The 14,615-nt window shown below is 40.1% G+C and overlaps 2 protein-coding genes across 2 annotated transcripts; both read left to right on the top strand.

Annotated features, from left to right (window-relative positions):
• Positions 1 to 560: 560 nt before the first annotated feature.
• LOC129357334 (interferon-induced GTP-binding protein Mx-like) lies at positions 561 to 7,277 on the top strand. The gene is made up of 12 exons (XM_055026638.1): positions 561 to 844; positions 1,316 to 1,453; positions 1,534 to 1,688; positions 1,820 to 1,958; positions 2,039 to 2,237; positions 2,336 to 2,414; positions 2,507 to 2,629; positions 2,717 to 2,858; positions 2,973 to 3,131; positions 4,723 to 4,799; positions 5,829 to 6,035; positions 6,703 to 7,277. The coding sequence occupies exons 1-12, from the start codon at positions 658 to 660 to the stop codon at positions 6,961 to 6,963; spliced, it is 1,866 nt and encodes a 621-aa protein (XP_054882613.1). The 5' UTR covers positions 561 to 657; the 3' UTR covers positions 6,964 to 7,277.
• A 1,708-nt stretch (positions 7,278 to 8,985) lies between these two features.
• On the top strand, positions 8,986 to 14,218 carry LOC129358235 (interferon-induced GTP-binding protein Mx-like). The gene is made up of 12 exons (XM_055027132.1): positions 8,986 to 9,285; positions 10,242 to 10,379; positions 10,477 to 10,631; positions 10,879 to 11,017; positions 11,098 to 11,296; positions 11,374 to 11,452; positions 11,526 to 11,648; positions 11,729 to 11,870; positions 11,960 to 12,118; positions 12,781 to 12,857; positions 12,976 to 13,236; positions 13,771 to 14,218. The coding sequence occupies exons 1-12, from the start codon at positions 9,099 to 9,101 to the stop codon at positions 13,993 to 13,995; spliced, it is 1,884 nt and encodes a 627-aa protein (XP_054883107.1). The 5' UTR covers positions 8,986 to 9,098; the 3' UTR covers positions 13,996 to 14,218.
• The last annotated feature ends 397 nt before the right edge of the window (positions 14,219 to 14,615 follow it).

The following is a 14,615-nucleotide window of genomic DNA, read 5'->3' as shown; positions in this document are numbered from 1 at the left end:
AAAGCATGCCTGTCTCTGCATGCTTTCCAAAGTACATGCAATGTCTGGAGAGCTCTCTGCAATATGGGCTGCAAAAAACCAACAACTCATTTGTCCTAATGCACGAACTCGCATAGGATCACATAACGGGTGGAGTATGAGTCATAGCTATATGTCATCACCTGAAATCACGCAACCATCAGAACTTATGGAGAAAGATTTCTCCATGAACAATTGAGACGGGTTTAAAAAAATAAAATAAAAAATTCAAAACGCAATTTTTATTCAGATGTTAATAAAGATTTTCTTTTTATTTTTTACTTCATCTTCCTTTATTTTGTTTCATTATAGCTTTTGGGGTATATGCGTGGCTAATGTCCTATCAGAAATACTTGTAAATATTTTCTATCAATGCAAAAATATAAAAAAGTCTGCAACATAAAACTGAAACCAGATAAATAACGTCTTGCATCCTGCACTACATTAACGACAGTGAGCAGAATTGACTTCTGGCTTTGACAACAAAAACCTGCACGGAAACGAAACGTACCAAGGAAAAGGAAACCTAACCTGACCAGCCTCTGCTTGTTTTCCTGTTCCACTGGCAGTGTGGGCTTTCACCAGCCAGCGAGCGACAGCGTCCCCACCGCGAACGTCTCTGCGTTTTAACGAGACGCAATGAACTCTCTGAACCAGCAGTACGAGGAGAAGGTGCGTCCCTGCATCGACCTGATCGACTCCCTGCGCTCTCTGGGGGTGGAGAAGGACCTGGCGCTGCCTGCCATAGCCGTGATAGGGGACCAGAGCTCCGGGAAGAGTTCGGTGCTGGAGGCGCTGTCCGGGGTGGCGCTGCCGAGAGGAAGCGGTGGGTGGTGAAAAGTCACATTCTGTGGAAATGGTAACATTAAGAAACAAAGTGAGATCGTTAACTGATTTTTATACTTTGAAGCAGTTGCTCATATATTTATGCAGAATTAGAAGGGAAAGGGGGGAGGGTGTCCATCCTTTTATTTGTATTTCTTGGCTATTTCAAACAGAGCGTAAAGGAGAAACTTTGACTAGGCCCCATAGTCCTTGCCTCTGAGGTAGCCTATGATCAGTTTCACAAGCTGCGTTTACGTGTAAGCGGATAAGTACATTCGAAAGTCTATTTGAAGACCATTTCCACCACTTGGATGAAAAAAATCTCATAGTTATGACTTACCTTTCTTATAACCAGTTACAGTCAGGCACTGTCCTCATTTAGCTCACACACAGAGAAAAGAGCAGCGCTCAGATTTACAGTACAATGAATATGCTGCCTCTCTTTTGTTGTTGACTCTCATCATTGGTGCAGGCATTGTTACAAGATGTCCTCTCGAGCTGAAGATGAAGAAAAGGAAAGAAGGTCAGGACTGGCATGGAAAGATCAGTTACCAAGAACACACGGAGGAGATAAATAATCCCGCAACTGTGGAGAAAATAATTAAAATAGGTACAACATTTTGTTGTTCAGAAATTTCTTGCTGAAAGGGTTTACTCACGAGAACGTCCGCGTATTTTCTCGCTGACCAGCACAGAACAAAATAGCTGGAAAGGGTAGTGGGATCAGCGAGGAACTCATTACTCTGGAAATCTCCTCCCCGAATGTTCCCGACCTGACTCTCATCGATCTGCCTGGCATTGCCAGGGTGGCTGTGGCAGGACAGCACGAGAGAATCGGTGATCAGGTCAGTCTCTTACATTTCCTCAGGGGTGTTGCCTATAGGGTGAAAAGGGTTTAGCTGTTTGACAAGCTAAACAAATAATTTGTCAAACTTGTCATTTAGCACGTTTAAGATATTTCAACTGGAATTTTCAGATAAAGAGACTCATCGAGAAGTACATCAAAAAACAGGAGACCATCGGTCTGGTGGTGGTTCCATCCAATGTGGACATAGCGACCACCGAGGCTTTGCACATGGCTAAACAGGTTGATCCCTTTGGAGAGAGGACTCTGGGTGAATGGAAATTATTTTTGCAAAATCTCCTAACAACTCATAAAATCCCCTCAGTGCTTAAGTCCTCCCTTGTCGCTCAGGTATCCTGACGAAACCTGACCTGGTGGACAAAGGCACAGAGGAGACAGTGGTGAAAACAGTCCGCAATCAAGTCATCCCTCTGAAGAAGGGCTACATGATCGTCAAATGCAGGGGCCAGAAGGAGATTTTAGAGAAACTGTCTCTTGCCGAAGCAATCGAGAGAGAGAACGCCTTCTTTAACGATCATTCGCATTTCCAGTAAGTGTATTTATTTTGAGAATTTTACAAAGCAACTTGATTTAGGCTGCAGAATAACATGTAACATAACATGTAACATGCATTGCTTTTCTTATAAGGACTCTGTTATACGATGGTCTGGCCACCATCCCAAAACTAGCAGAGAAACTCACACTGGAGCTTGTGAATCACATCCAGGTCAATATTTCTCTTATAATAAATTAATAAGCTACCTTTGAATGACTTTAGATATTTTAACCATTAGTTTCACCCAATCCTACAATCTACAGAGATCTCTACCTGAACTGGAAAAGCAGATGGAGACTAAACTTAAAGAGACTCAGGCAAAGTTGGACAAAATGGGCTGTGGACCACCGACTGATTGCACTGAGAGACTTGGTTTTCTTATCGATGTGAGTTTAATGGCCGACTGTCGGTTTTTACATAGTAAAAGTGTTACGAAGCTCAGTTTGTTTTTTTATTCCATCGTTTTATTTTAGAGGGTGACGGCATTCACACAGGATGCCATTTACCTCAGCAAAGGGGAGGACATAAAATGCGGATACAAGTCCAAGATCTTCTCCATACTCAGACAACAGTTTGCTGTTTGGAAAACAATTATTGATAACTCCGGAACAACATGTAAGAGATTTACAAGCCGTTGAAACGTCTCTGAAAGATAATCTGGTCTTTTGTTTTCTGATTGTGGAGCTCTAGGTACTACATGATGCGATTTTACTTTGGATTTTCTTGCAGTCAACTGGAATATTCAGAAGGAGGTAGCTCAGTACGAACGCAAGTACCGCGGGAAAGAGCTCCCAGGCTTCATCAACTACAAGACGTTTGAGGCCATGGTGAAGGAGCAGATCAAGGAGCTGGAGGAGCCTGCAATCACAAAACTCAAGGAGGTGACAGGTATGCGATTTGTGATGTTCCAGTGAGTTCAAACACTGGAGATGCACAGAGAAATTGGGTGATGACCGCAATTGGTTGATTTCATCTTGGCCTGACTTGACTTGTCCAGTCAATCAATACACACACACAACTCACCTAGCAGCATCCTTAAATCTGGACTCTGCTACTTAGTGAAAAACATTCAGTGTTGGCTTTTTTGGGGATTTTTGCTCCATCAGTTAATTTTTACAAATTAATTTCTTATTCAGTCAAGTGACTAACAGCATCATCAGTTTGTCTATTTTTTAGAAATATTAGAGCCATAGGACGGCTCATAATCGGTGAGTTGTCAAGACTTCAGTCATCGTCATATCTAAATTTGCAACAAAGAACCTCGATATAGGAAATAGGTAAAAAAAATAAAAAAGGTCAATATCAACAAAAATAGGATATTGGATATCAGCCACAAAATTCTGATTGGTGAATCTCCTACCGTCCCAATACAAGATGAGACTATTCAGTTTCAATGACTCTTCTCCAGCTCTGTATTTTGCTCTGTTGAGATGAGTCTCATCAGGACACTTTTGACCACACGGTACATTACCGGCCTTCCTTGATGCATGGAGAATGGCAACCAACTGAAGGGCTGCACTGAGTAATAGAGGTGATTCGATTGCAGATAATATCATGGTGTCTGCTTCTGTGCATGTATAGATTCTCGCCTCAGATCGCTGATATCCTGGGGTTATATGTTTAGTTATGTGGAAGAAAGCAGAAAAGATCTAAAATGAAGCTCAAAATAACCCACGTCTCCCTGTGGGATCTTTTCTGCCCGTCTTCTGCCCGTCTTCTGGTCTTCTTGACTTATTTGACTACATTGCATGTAATCAAATAAGACACATTTGACTACATTTCATGTAGTCAAATAAGTTCAGGTATTTTTAGTCCACAAATATGCTAAGATGTTTTCTATGGGTGTTACATAAATTATGTTGTGCATCTGTGTTGTGCATCTGTGACATCTGACACATTCTGTCCGAAAAACCAAATTGAAAGTGTATCGAACAAAGACAACATGGCGTCTGTACATTTTGGAAGTTGTGAACAAGAAACATGATGTATATCAGACTTATGACTTATGTGTTCTGTATTGTGTTTCTCCAACAACGAGCCATTCTTAAAAGGATTCTGCTTATCGAACTGGTTTAGTGTGTTTAAAATCAAAACATTGTTGCTAGGTTGCTGGCTTAACGTAGGAAAGTGTGTAGCGGGGCTGGTTTGTATTTCAAATATTTAAAGTATCTTAATAGTTGGAGGAGTTAAAAAAAAACTTTGTTAGTAACCTACTTGCTAAATACAGAAGGGGAAAAAGTTAAAATTACTTATGTCATATGATTGAAAAACCCTTTTTATTTTGCTTCTTTTTGATAGGTAATTTTGGTTAAAAAAAACATTTTAATGATTAAAGGGTTTTGAAAGGTCTGAAGTTGAACTTGCAGCAATTCAAACATATACGCACTTCATCAAATTAGGGTGATTGTAATGAACTACAAATAATTTCTCAGACTTTGCATACAATTTTAAACTTATTGTTTGCTTTGTTTATCCAAAGAACTTGTGAAGAAAGAGCTGTTTGGATTGGCCCAGAGGAGCTTGGTTGGCCTGCCTAACCTTATCAGAACTGCTAAGGTATTGTCTTTTGTTGTTCTTGTTCATGTCATAGATCAACATTTTCAATACATTCAGACATTTTTGTAAATGAATGATCTTGATTTGATCGATTAAGTGAACTTGAAAAGCTGGAATAACAGTTAAATGGTAAATGTACATGTACTTCAGATAGCTCTGTGGATCTTGTTGAAGCTTTGGTATTGCTGTTAGAGTTTAAAGATAAATTCTCAAAAGGCTTCCAGAGGGTGCCACATGTCCAGTTAACTGTTTTTTTTTTTGGTTAAAAAAATAGCAATTTTTCAACAATAACTACTCAACGAAGGGAGTCTTGGTCTCTGGATTCAACTGGGGTCTGGAGAAGAGACCATTTAGAAGTGAGAGAGGACATGAATGAGAAGTAAACAGGAGCAAAAAAACAGGAATCATAAACAGTTTCTACTCAGTAGGTAAGGGACGAGCAACGGCTGATCAACCAGAATGGCTGGTCGTCAGACACACTGGTTGTTTCATAGTTCATTAAATCCTCAGCAGGTAATCATATGATGGGAGATAGGCACAGAGCCAGACATGAATCAGCCAAAGATCCTGAGACTGAAAGATCATATACACGCTACCACACCCACCCCAAGTCTCTTGACAGCTGGGACCATATGAGAAGGTTTTCTGTTACCGTGTACTGTACCATACCAATAATCAATCACTCAAGTTTATTTGTACAGCACTTTTCAGCAACAAGGCAGGTCAAAGTGCTTTATATCATAAAAACACAAAGACACAACGTCATCTCATACTCAACAATTGAGAAAGCCAGGAAGCATTACATTTTGCCGTCAATGCAAATCATTGGAGTTCCCCATGTGTATTTCTCACACACATCGAGTCGAAGCAAGTTTGACAAGAGCACCACATGCTCTATTGAATGCAATATTTTTAGCACTGTAAATTCATTACATATTTATGCAGGGTTTCCAGTAATTCCAAATAGTTTTGTTTTACCTCATAGAGGAGTGGACAGCATGTCCTCAGGAAACCTCACGTGTGTTTCAGATGAAGATCGAAGCCATCGCCAACGACAGGGAAGCCTTGGCGGAGTCCATGCTGCGGACCCAATTTAAGATGGAGCTGATTGTCTACACTCAAGACTGCAGATACAGCAAGAAGTTGGGGAAGAGGAAGAGAGAAGAAAGCCCCATCAATAATGAAATCGGAGCCAACCTGAAGGAGATGATGAGACATCTGAAATCTTACTACCAAGTAAGGCTTACTTAAGACTTCTGCCCATTTAGCGATTAATCAAACCATTTTGCGTGTTATTGAAACCAGATCTTTCATTTCAGCCAGTGAACAGCAACAAAATTATTACTTTTGCATTGCTTGTATCTATTAACATGCTATACACAGTTTTATTTAAATATGTCGTGATTAATTGAACGAGTTTTCATTTTTCTTGTGTGTTTGTCAGATTAAGAAAATAATGGGCCTGACCCATGATACAGTTTTGCAGTTTGTATGAATGAAAATAGACAGAATATTAAAAAAGAAAAAAATGTCTTCTAAACATTTTGCTTCTGAACGGTTTGTACATAGACAAAAACACCACAGTCCAGTCAGAAACTACAATAGTAAAGGCTTTATTAGCTCCAGGAGCAAATACCAGAGATTAGATTGGGTATTGTTATTTTGACACATCAGAAAAGATACTAGTTGTAAAAAAGTAACATCTATTTGGAAAGTGTACTTTCAACGTACTTTTTAACAAGCTCAAAATGATAATACTGTGAAAAAGTTTCAGTCATAAAACACATTCTAATGAGAAACTAATACAAGGTCTGGCTCCCCACCAAGAAGCTGGACGCGATGCTCCTACGAAGCTCAAGAGCTACGTCTTACTCCGCTACTCTCTCTCCTCCGTCAACCACAGATTGCCGGTCAGCGTCTGGCCGACCAGATCCCCCTGGTGATCCAGTACCAGATGCTGCAGGAGTCTGCCGTTCAGCTGCAGAGAGACATGCTGCAGATGCTTCAAGACAGGGAGAAGATGGAGCTGCTGCTCCAGGAGGACGGAGGCATAAAAGACCACAGAATCCTCCTGCACAACTCCATCAAGCGTCTCTCCAAGGCACGCATCCTGCTCAGTGAATTCAGCATGAACATATACGACTTCAGCACAACAGAAGCTTAGTGTGTTGCGTGAAATCGAAAAACGTTAGTTTTTGAACAGCTAGGGAAAGTTTTGCACCGTAGTCCTATGTTCTTGGCTTTACTTTTGCGAGGTTTTTCTGCGTGGTTTATTTTCTGTAAATAGAACTAATAGAAATGTCCACACTTTCAAAAAGAGGTTTTTGTCATTTAAAATCTTTGCTATAGATCTAAATCTTTTGCTTTGATTGTTAAGCAGAAGAAAACATAATGAAGCTGCTTCACTTTGAAATGTAGACTTAAATATGGAGACTTAAAATCACTTATGTAAGCCTTTTGTTCTGGCGAAATAATAAACAAAATGGACAACAAAATCATTTGTCGCTGACCCCCTTTTTACATCAGATCAATATGTGTGTTGTTTTCATGGAGAATATCCAATGAGCGCTGAAAAGTTTGTTCGCGTACAGAACAAACTCTTACTAGCAGACACGCACAAATTCAACAGGGTATGTTTGATCAGTGAGCCATCATAAATGGTGAGTAATTTATTTGCAGAAATCCTGCCTCGAGGCTCAAATCTTTGCTGTTCGCCTCTAACTGTGGTCCCTAACCCTGTCAGCTGTAAAATGTATTCCAACTGCTGATGTTACTGTTTTTAATTTCAAACAGTTTCTCTCTCTTTTTTTTTTTTTTTGCGTGACCAACTACAAAACTTGACTTCCAATTAAAAATTGGAACACAAAATTCCAATTTTGTCAGCTTCGTAGGAGCATCTCGTCCAGCTTCTTGGTGGGGAGCCAGACCTTGCATTAGTTTCTCATTAGAATGAGTTTTATGACTCAAACTTTTTCATAGTATTATCATTTTGAGCTTGTTAAAAAGTACTTTGAAAGTACACTTTCCAAAGTTTTAGTTTTAGTTTTAGTGCTTAGTTCAGTTATTTTATTTTGGTAAACTGTCCACATCACCTGAAACAACAAAGAAATAACAATGAACAATAAATAATCCACAATTTACCAAAAAAGGAATAGGCTAAAGCAAAGCTTAGTCTTGCCTTTTTTTACCCTATAACCGACAAGGATATTTTCACAATACATATATAAATCTAAATAATAACGTGAGATTTTATCATTTTACATTTTAAAGCTCCTTTAAAGTTCACTAAAAAAGGACTTAACTTAAGTTCATCATTCAGATCATTCCACAGTTTCACACCAATAACTGAAACACATCTAGACTTTTTCTGGCTCTTCTCTTTTGCACATTCAAATATAAACAAACCTCGCAAATTATATTTGTTCTCTCTTAATTTAAATAATTTCTGAATACCTGAAGGAAGACTTTTGTTCAATGCTTTAAACATTACTTCCAGTATTTTTATATAAACAATATCTTTAAATTTTTAAATATTACTTTGACTAAAAAGTTTATCTGTTGGTATCCCACTTTATTAATTAGCCTTACAGCTTTTTTTTTTTTTTTTTTTTGCAGCTTAACTAACATTTCAATAGTTGTTTTACTTCCATTTCCCCAGATTTCTGAACAATAAGACAAATAAGGCATAACCAAAGAGGAATATATAATATGCAAGCCTTTAACATTTATTAAATATTTCATTTTAAACAATATTGGGATATTGTTTAAAATAAAAGATTACTCTGCAATTAGGAATAATTACAAAATTGTTCCTAGCACCGTGGGCTAGAAACATCCTTGGAGAAAAGTGGATTTTCTGCTCAGTTTCATAAAATGGGTGCAATGAGCACTCTGTGCGCCAGTGTTCTCATTTAAATGACATGGAGAAGGTGAGGGTCCAGATTGAGGCTCAAACTAATTGCAATTGCACCACCCTTTGTTGTGACGCAAATGGAAAACGATCCCTAATTTTGCGAGGCTGTAAGTTTCGTTTGACTCGCCGACTGCAGCGGGGGAGAAACGAAACTAATACAACAAATAAATAAAAGGTTTCCGGCCGGCGGACCGCAGTGTTCCTCCTGACACTCCCTCAGTCTCCTGCGATGCTGGGAAACGAAACTTAAAAATCCGGGGGCGGGGGGTTGTTTTTTCTTTGCTTCTGCAGGGCAGCCAGCCAGTGCTCTCCGTCTTTCCAAACGGGCAGCACGCAAAACTTGCTCTCAGCCGCGGAACTGTCTGTCGGATCTCAAACCAGAAGCAATGACTACGCTGAATCAACACTACGAGGAGAAGGTGCGACCCTGCATCGACCTGATCGACTCCCTGCGCTCTCTGGGGGTGGAGAAGGACCTGGCGCTGCCTGCCATAGCCGTGATAGGGGACCAGAGCTCCGGGAAGAGTTCGGTGCTGGAGGCGCTGTCCGGGGTGGCGCTGCCGAGAGGAAGCGGTGGGTGGTGAAAAGTCATTTGATGGCTGTAGCCGAAATAAAACTATGGTTTTAATAAAGAAAAAAAAATGTTGCAAATATCATAATTTTGAACATGATCGTAGGTTTGTTGAAAGGTTTTAAAAATATGCAAATCCCGTTAAAGTCCAAAAAGTAATTCACAAAACAAGATGTACCGAGTTATCTCAACAAAAAATCTCATGTTCCAGTTTTGAGTGTATTTCTGCCTAGTTCTCTGTTTTTCTCTGATTTAACCATCTGAAGTTCAATCAGACCAAGCTCCCACTGTTTTAGGTGACCTAGAACTAGAGAAGGACTTATTTTTATTTAATTCTACAAGAATGAGGTAAACACCTTGTCTGGTTTCACTCACACACCTTTTCAGATCTGTGGAACTGACATCAGGTAATCTATAGATGCCATACTTGCTTTTAAGTCACTTTATAGCCACTTTGGCTGCAGACTTGAGCTCACTCTCCATTGGGAAGACCATTCACAGATGAGCTTTGACTTTCTGATTGATGCTTCAGTATTTCCCCATAACATAACGACGCATAGTTGGATAGCATCTGTTTTATTTCATACAATAGATGGTGCCATCTATTTCATGAAGTGCACCAGTTGCAAAACAACCTCGCAACATGATGCAGAAGTCCCCACACTGGGTGATGCTCTCAGATTTATATTCTCCTTTTTCCTTCATATGAAGCAGTGGCCATTTGAGACGAACAGTTCCACTTTAGTTTCCTCCAACCAGACAACATGCCTCCAAAAATAAAGGTGTTTGTACCAGTGAGCATTTGCAAACTGCAGTCCGGCTGTTTCAAAAAAGACATCTATATATTTTTTTGGTCTATATAAACTTATAACTCAAACTATGTTAGTCAAACGGTCACAAGCCTCACTGTATTTGCCTTAACTTGTCTTGTCTTGTCTTTGACTCATCTTTAATCCAGGCATCGTCACAAGATGTCCTCTCGAGCTGAAGATGAAGAGAAGGAAAGAAGGCCAGGATTGGTATGGAAAGATTAGTTACCAAGAATTTGAGGAGGAGCTAAATGATCCTGCAGTTGTGGAGAAAAAAATTAGAGAAGGTACAACATTGCATTTTTCTGGTAAAAGTATCAAAGCAATTTCGTTACGTTGTTTGGTTCACTCACCAGGACGACCGCCTTTGTTTCCTCTCTCCAGCACAGGATGAAATGGCCGGAGTCGGAGTGGGGATTTGCGATGACCTCATCACTCTGGAAATTGCTTCCCCGGAAGTGCCGGACCTGACTCTCATCGACCTTCCTGGCATCGCCAGGGTGGCTGTAAAGGGACAACCAGAAAACATCGGTGATCAGGTCAGCATTGTTCATTTTTCCTCGGAATCTGCTTCTTTCCGAGTAAATTGTTCAAAGAATGTTAGAGGAGCATTAAAGTGACGTCAAATTCAGACGTTTCGTGATTATTTTTTCCCAACCTGAGAGGTTGGACAGGAAATCTGCTGCTGTAGAGCAAGCTTTCAGTTTAGATCACCTCGACCAAGTGTGTTGCCATGCGCCATTTTTTATACTGTAAATCTTAGGCGATATATGTGGAACATTTCAGATAAAGCGACTCATCGAAAAGTTTATTAGAAAACAAGAAACCATCAGTTTGGTGGTGGTTCCATCCAATGTGGACATCGCGACCACAGAGGCTTTGAAGATGGCTCAACAGGTTGATCCTGATGGAGAGAGGACTCTGGGTAAATAGAAATTATTGTGTAAAATGGCCACCTGGCTCTCAGTTAAGCAGTTAAAAACTTATAAATTCTCTTGCTCTCAGGTATTTTGACCAAACCTGACTTGGTGGACAAAGGCACGGAAGAGACAGTGGTGGAAATAGTCAACAACGAAGTCATCCAGCTGAAGAAAGGCTACATGATCGTCAAATGCAGAGGCCAGAAGGAGATCACAGAGAAGGTGTCTCTGTCTGAAGCCATTGAGAGAGAGAAAGACTTCTTTAAAAATCACCCCTATTTCCAGTAAGTTAAATCTTCTTGTGCCACCAGGTAGACTTTGCATGTTGTGAAATGTTTTATCTTTTCAATTCTTTTTGCAGCACTTTGTACAACAAAGAACTTGCAACCATTCCCGTTCTGGCGGAGAAACTTACTCTAGAGCTGGTGCATCACATCGAGGTGAGGCGTTACCTCAATGTTAGCTGCTCGCTGAATGTTTCAGTTTTTAACGGTTGGAAGTTTGACTTTACAGAAATCTCTCCCAAGACTGGAAGAGCAGATAGACGAGAAGCTGAAGCAGACTCAGATGGAGCTCGACCGGTACGGTAACGGACCTCCATCCGACGCGGCGGAGAGACTCGTCTTCCTGATCGACGTGAGCGCCCTGCACTGTGACTAACGCTTGGTTGCGCGTTATCCTTCCAACAAAACACTTAAACTCCTGTAACGCCACAGAAAGTGACGGCGTTCACCCAGGATGCCATCAGTCTGACCACAGGGGAGGAGCTGAAGTGCGGGGAGAGACTCAACGTCTTCACTGTGCTCAGGAGAGAGTTTGGGAAGTGGAAGGCGCACCTGGACAACTCAGGGGAAAATTGTGAGCGTCTTCGAGTTTGTTGTCGTCTAAGCAGGGGCACAGCGGTGAGTCAATGACATGACGTGTGTGACATGTCCTCTGTGGTGCAGTTAACAGAAAAATTGAAAGAGAGGTGGAGGAATATGAGGAGCGGTACCGTGGAAGAGAGCTACCAGGCTTCATCAACTACAAGACCTTCGAGGTGATGGTGAAGGAGCAGATCAGACAGCTGGAAGAACCAGCCATCAGGAAGCTGAAGGATGTCGGAGGTGATTGGAGGCACTTCTTTTAGCGTAGCTACAATGCAGAGGTAGACTTTATGTAGTCCTGAATCAGTGTTAAATCTGTAAAGGAAAAAGCTATAAATCGTGCAACAAAGTCAGAAAGCATGGGGCAAAACTTCAAGACAACTTGTTTTGTTGTTGTTGCGATATTACAGTAATAACACAGATCAGTAGAACTGCATTATATCAGCCTGATCCTTGGATATGTTGGGTTAGGAGTACATCTAATGTGGAGGCACTGATGTTCCTACCTATATGAGGAAACAATATGTGATGTAGTCTTTTTATTAGTAGTATTATGAGTTTCTATTTATCTATACTATTGATCATAATTCTGTCTTTAATGAAGCTCGATTGGAACTGAATTTGACTGTGTAGGAAAAAAGACTATTTTATGTTTTGAGCGCTAAAATAGAATAGTGGTACATATGACATCACATTTGTATATTTGTATTGTGCTTGTGGCGTTTTTATCTAAAGCTTCACTAAGTTTTCAAGACCGCTCAAGTTGAATGTAAACACAGAGGAAAGAAAATTCACCTACACGTTTTCGTCATTATTACTGTTTTGTGTTTCCAACACAACCACAGAGGAATAAAAATAAAGCAACTTTTTCTTCTTTTTTTTTTCCTCTCTGTTTCTTCTAGATGCTATCAAGAAAACCTTCACGCAGCTGGCCCAAACCAGCTTCACAGGATTCCCCAATCTTTTGAAAACAACCAAGGTAGCGGTTTAGTGAAGACTGAGGAAAAACCGCACTGCAGCTCGAGTCACAGCATTTCTGCTCTCTTAATTCGTTTCACTGTTCTGGTCAAATTAAAATGCAGATGTTCATTTCGCAGGCAAAGATTGAGGCCATTAAGCAGCTAAAGGAATCCTCTGCTGAACTGATGTTGAGGACCCAGTTTCAGATGGAGCTGCTGGTTTACTCCCAGGATAAGACCTACAGTAACAGTCTGAGTGAGAGCAAGAGTGAAGAGGAGGAAGAGAACTACCCCATCAAAACCAAACTACCCACCCTTTCATCAAGGAGCACGGTGTTCTGCATGGACAATCACGCAACACTTCAAGAGCTGATGGTGCATCTAAAATCATACTACAAAGTAAGTAAGATTTAAATGACAGGTTCAAACACTTCAGATTGGATCTCATTTAAATGTTTGTTTTTTTCATCCAAACAACTTTCAATACCCCTGTGTCATGTTGCTGCAACAAATTCTCACATGCAACTGATGTCGGAGGATTCCCAAACTAATATTTCCTTTGTGTTGTTTCACCTTGATAAAAGCTGTGCTCAATATCTGAATGTGAATGAGTCAAAGTCCATCCATAAAAAGCTGTTAGTAATGTCTTAAGGTTGACAGGACGTAGGGTGTTAATCTGTACATTGTCTATGGCTTTATCCCAGTGAATTTACTCTATTGTTTAATTGAACTGTAATTATCATTGGTTGATACTCAATTAACCTCAATTCTGAGAAATTTAACTCTCCTGATTCTTAACTGAGATCACTCAACTAGTTGAAAATTATTCATTCCACACAGTTGGATTCATTTATGTACACAAAAGGTTAACTTTGCATACTCAAGCTACAAAAGGATAGTCTTAAACCATTTTGTCCATTTTTTTTGTGGCAGATTGCCGGAATGCGTCTGGCCGACCAGGTCCCCCTGGTGATCCGCTACGAGATGCTGCAACAGTCTGCCATCCAGCTACAGAGGGAAATGCTGCAGATGCTTCAGGACAAGGAAAATGTGGACTTCCTACTGAAGGAGGACTACGATATCGGCAACAAGAGGGATGCATTGCAGAGTCGCACGAAGCGCCTCATGGAGGCCCGCAGATACCTGGCGGAGTTCTAGGAGGAGCAGCACAATCCAGGAGGATCTTTAGCTGTAATTTTCTTCACTGCAAGTTTTGCAGTGCATAGTACTGAAGAACCTAAATCTGTTTATGAAGTGGTTTGCTAAATATGTTCCAAAATAACCAGAAGGCATTACAAATGTTTATTTTTTTCTAGTATACATTTTCTTAACAGAATTCTGTCTTAAGAATAAATTTAAAGAAAGCTTTGAACAATTTAAATCCTTTTGTCTTGCTGTCGATGTACAAAACTAAGTTTAATGGAAGGTAATGCGTTGCTGTAACTGCTCAAAACCCAGCAGTGAACTCAAATGGACTTTAGCGCACCCTTGTGGACGTTTGACTCAAATCTAAAAACTTCAAATGAAAGCAAGTAGATGGACACATACAGTACTTTAATTCTCCAAAAAGAAACCAGTTTATTGCAGAACTGAGCTGCAATTCATTGATTAGATGCAGAAAAAATATTTTGAACTGAGAAAATCCAAAATGCAAATCCAAACTTTTTAAATCTTAATTTCTACTCCTATAATATTTATATCACTCTGATCTTTGTTTGGTATGCAGTGTGTAATAAATAAAATTTAAAATGCATGTCAAATGCATCAAATACACACAA

The sequence above is a fragment of the Poeciliopsis prolifica genome, unplaced genomic scaffold (genome assembly GCF_027474105.1).
Source record: "Poeciliopsis prolifica strain line A6 unplaced genomic scaffold, Auburn_PproV2 SCAFFOLD003, whole genome shotgun sequence".
Lineage (NCBI taxonomy): Eukaryota > Metazoa > Chordata > Actinopteri > Cyprinodontiformes > Poeciliidae > Poeciliopsis > Poeciliopsis prolifica.
Note: the sequence above shows the minus strand (reverse complement) of the source record. Positions and strands in the feature narration are given on the sequence as shown.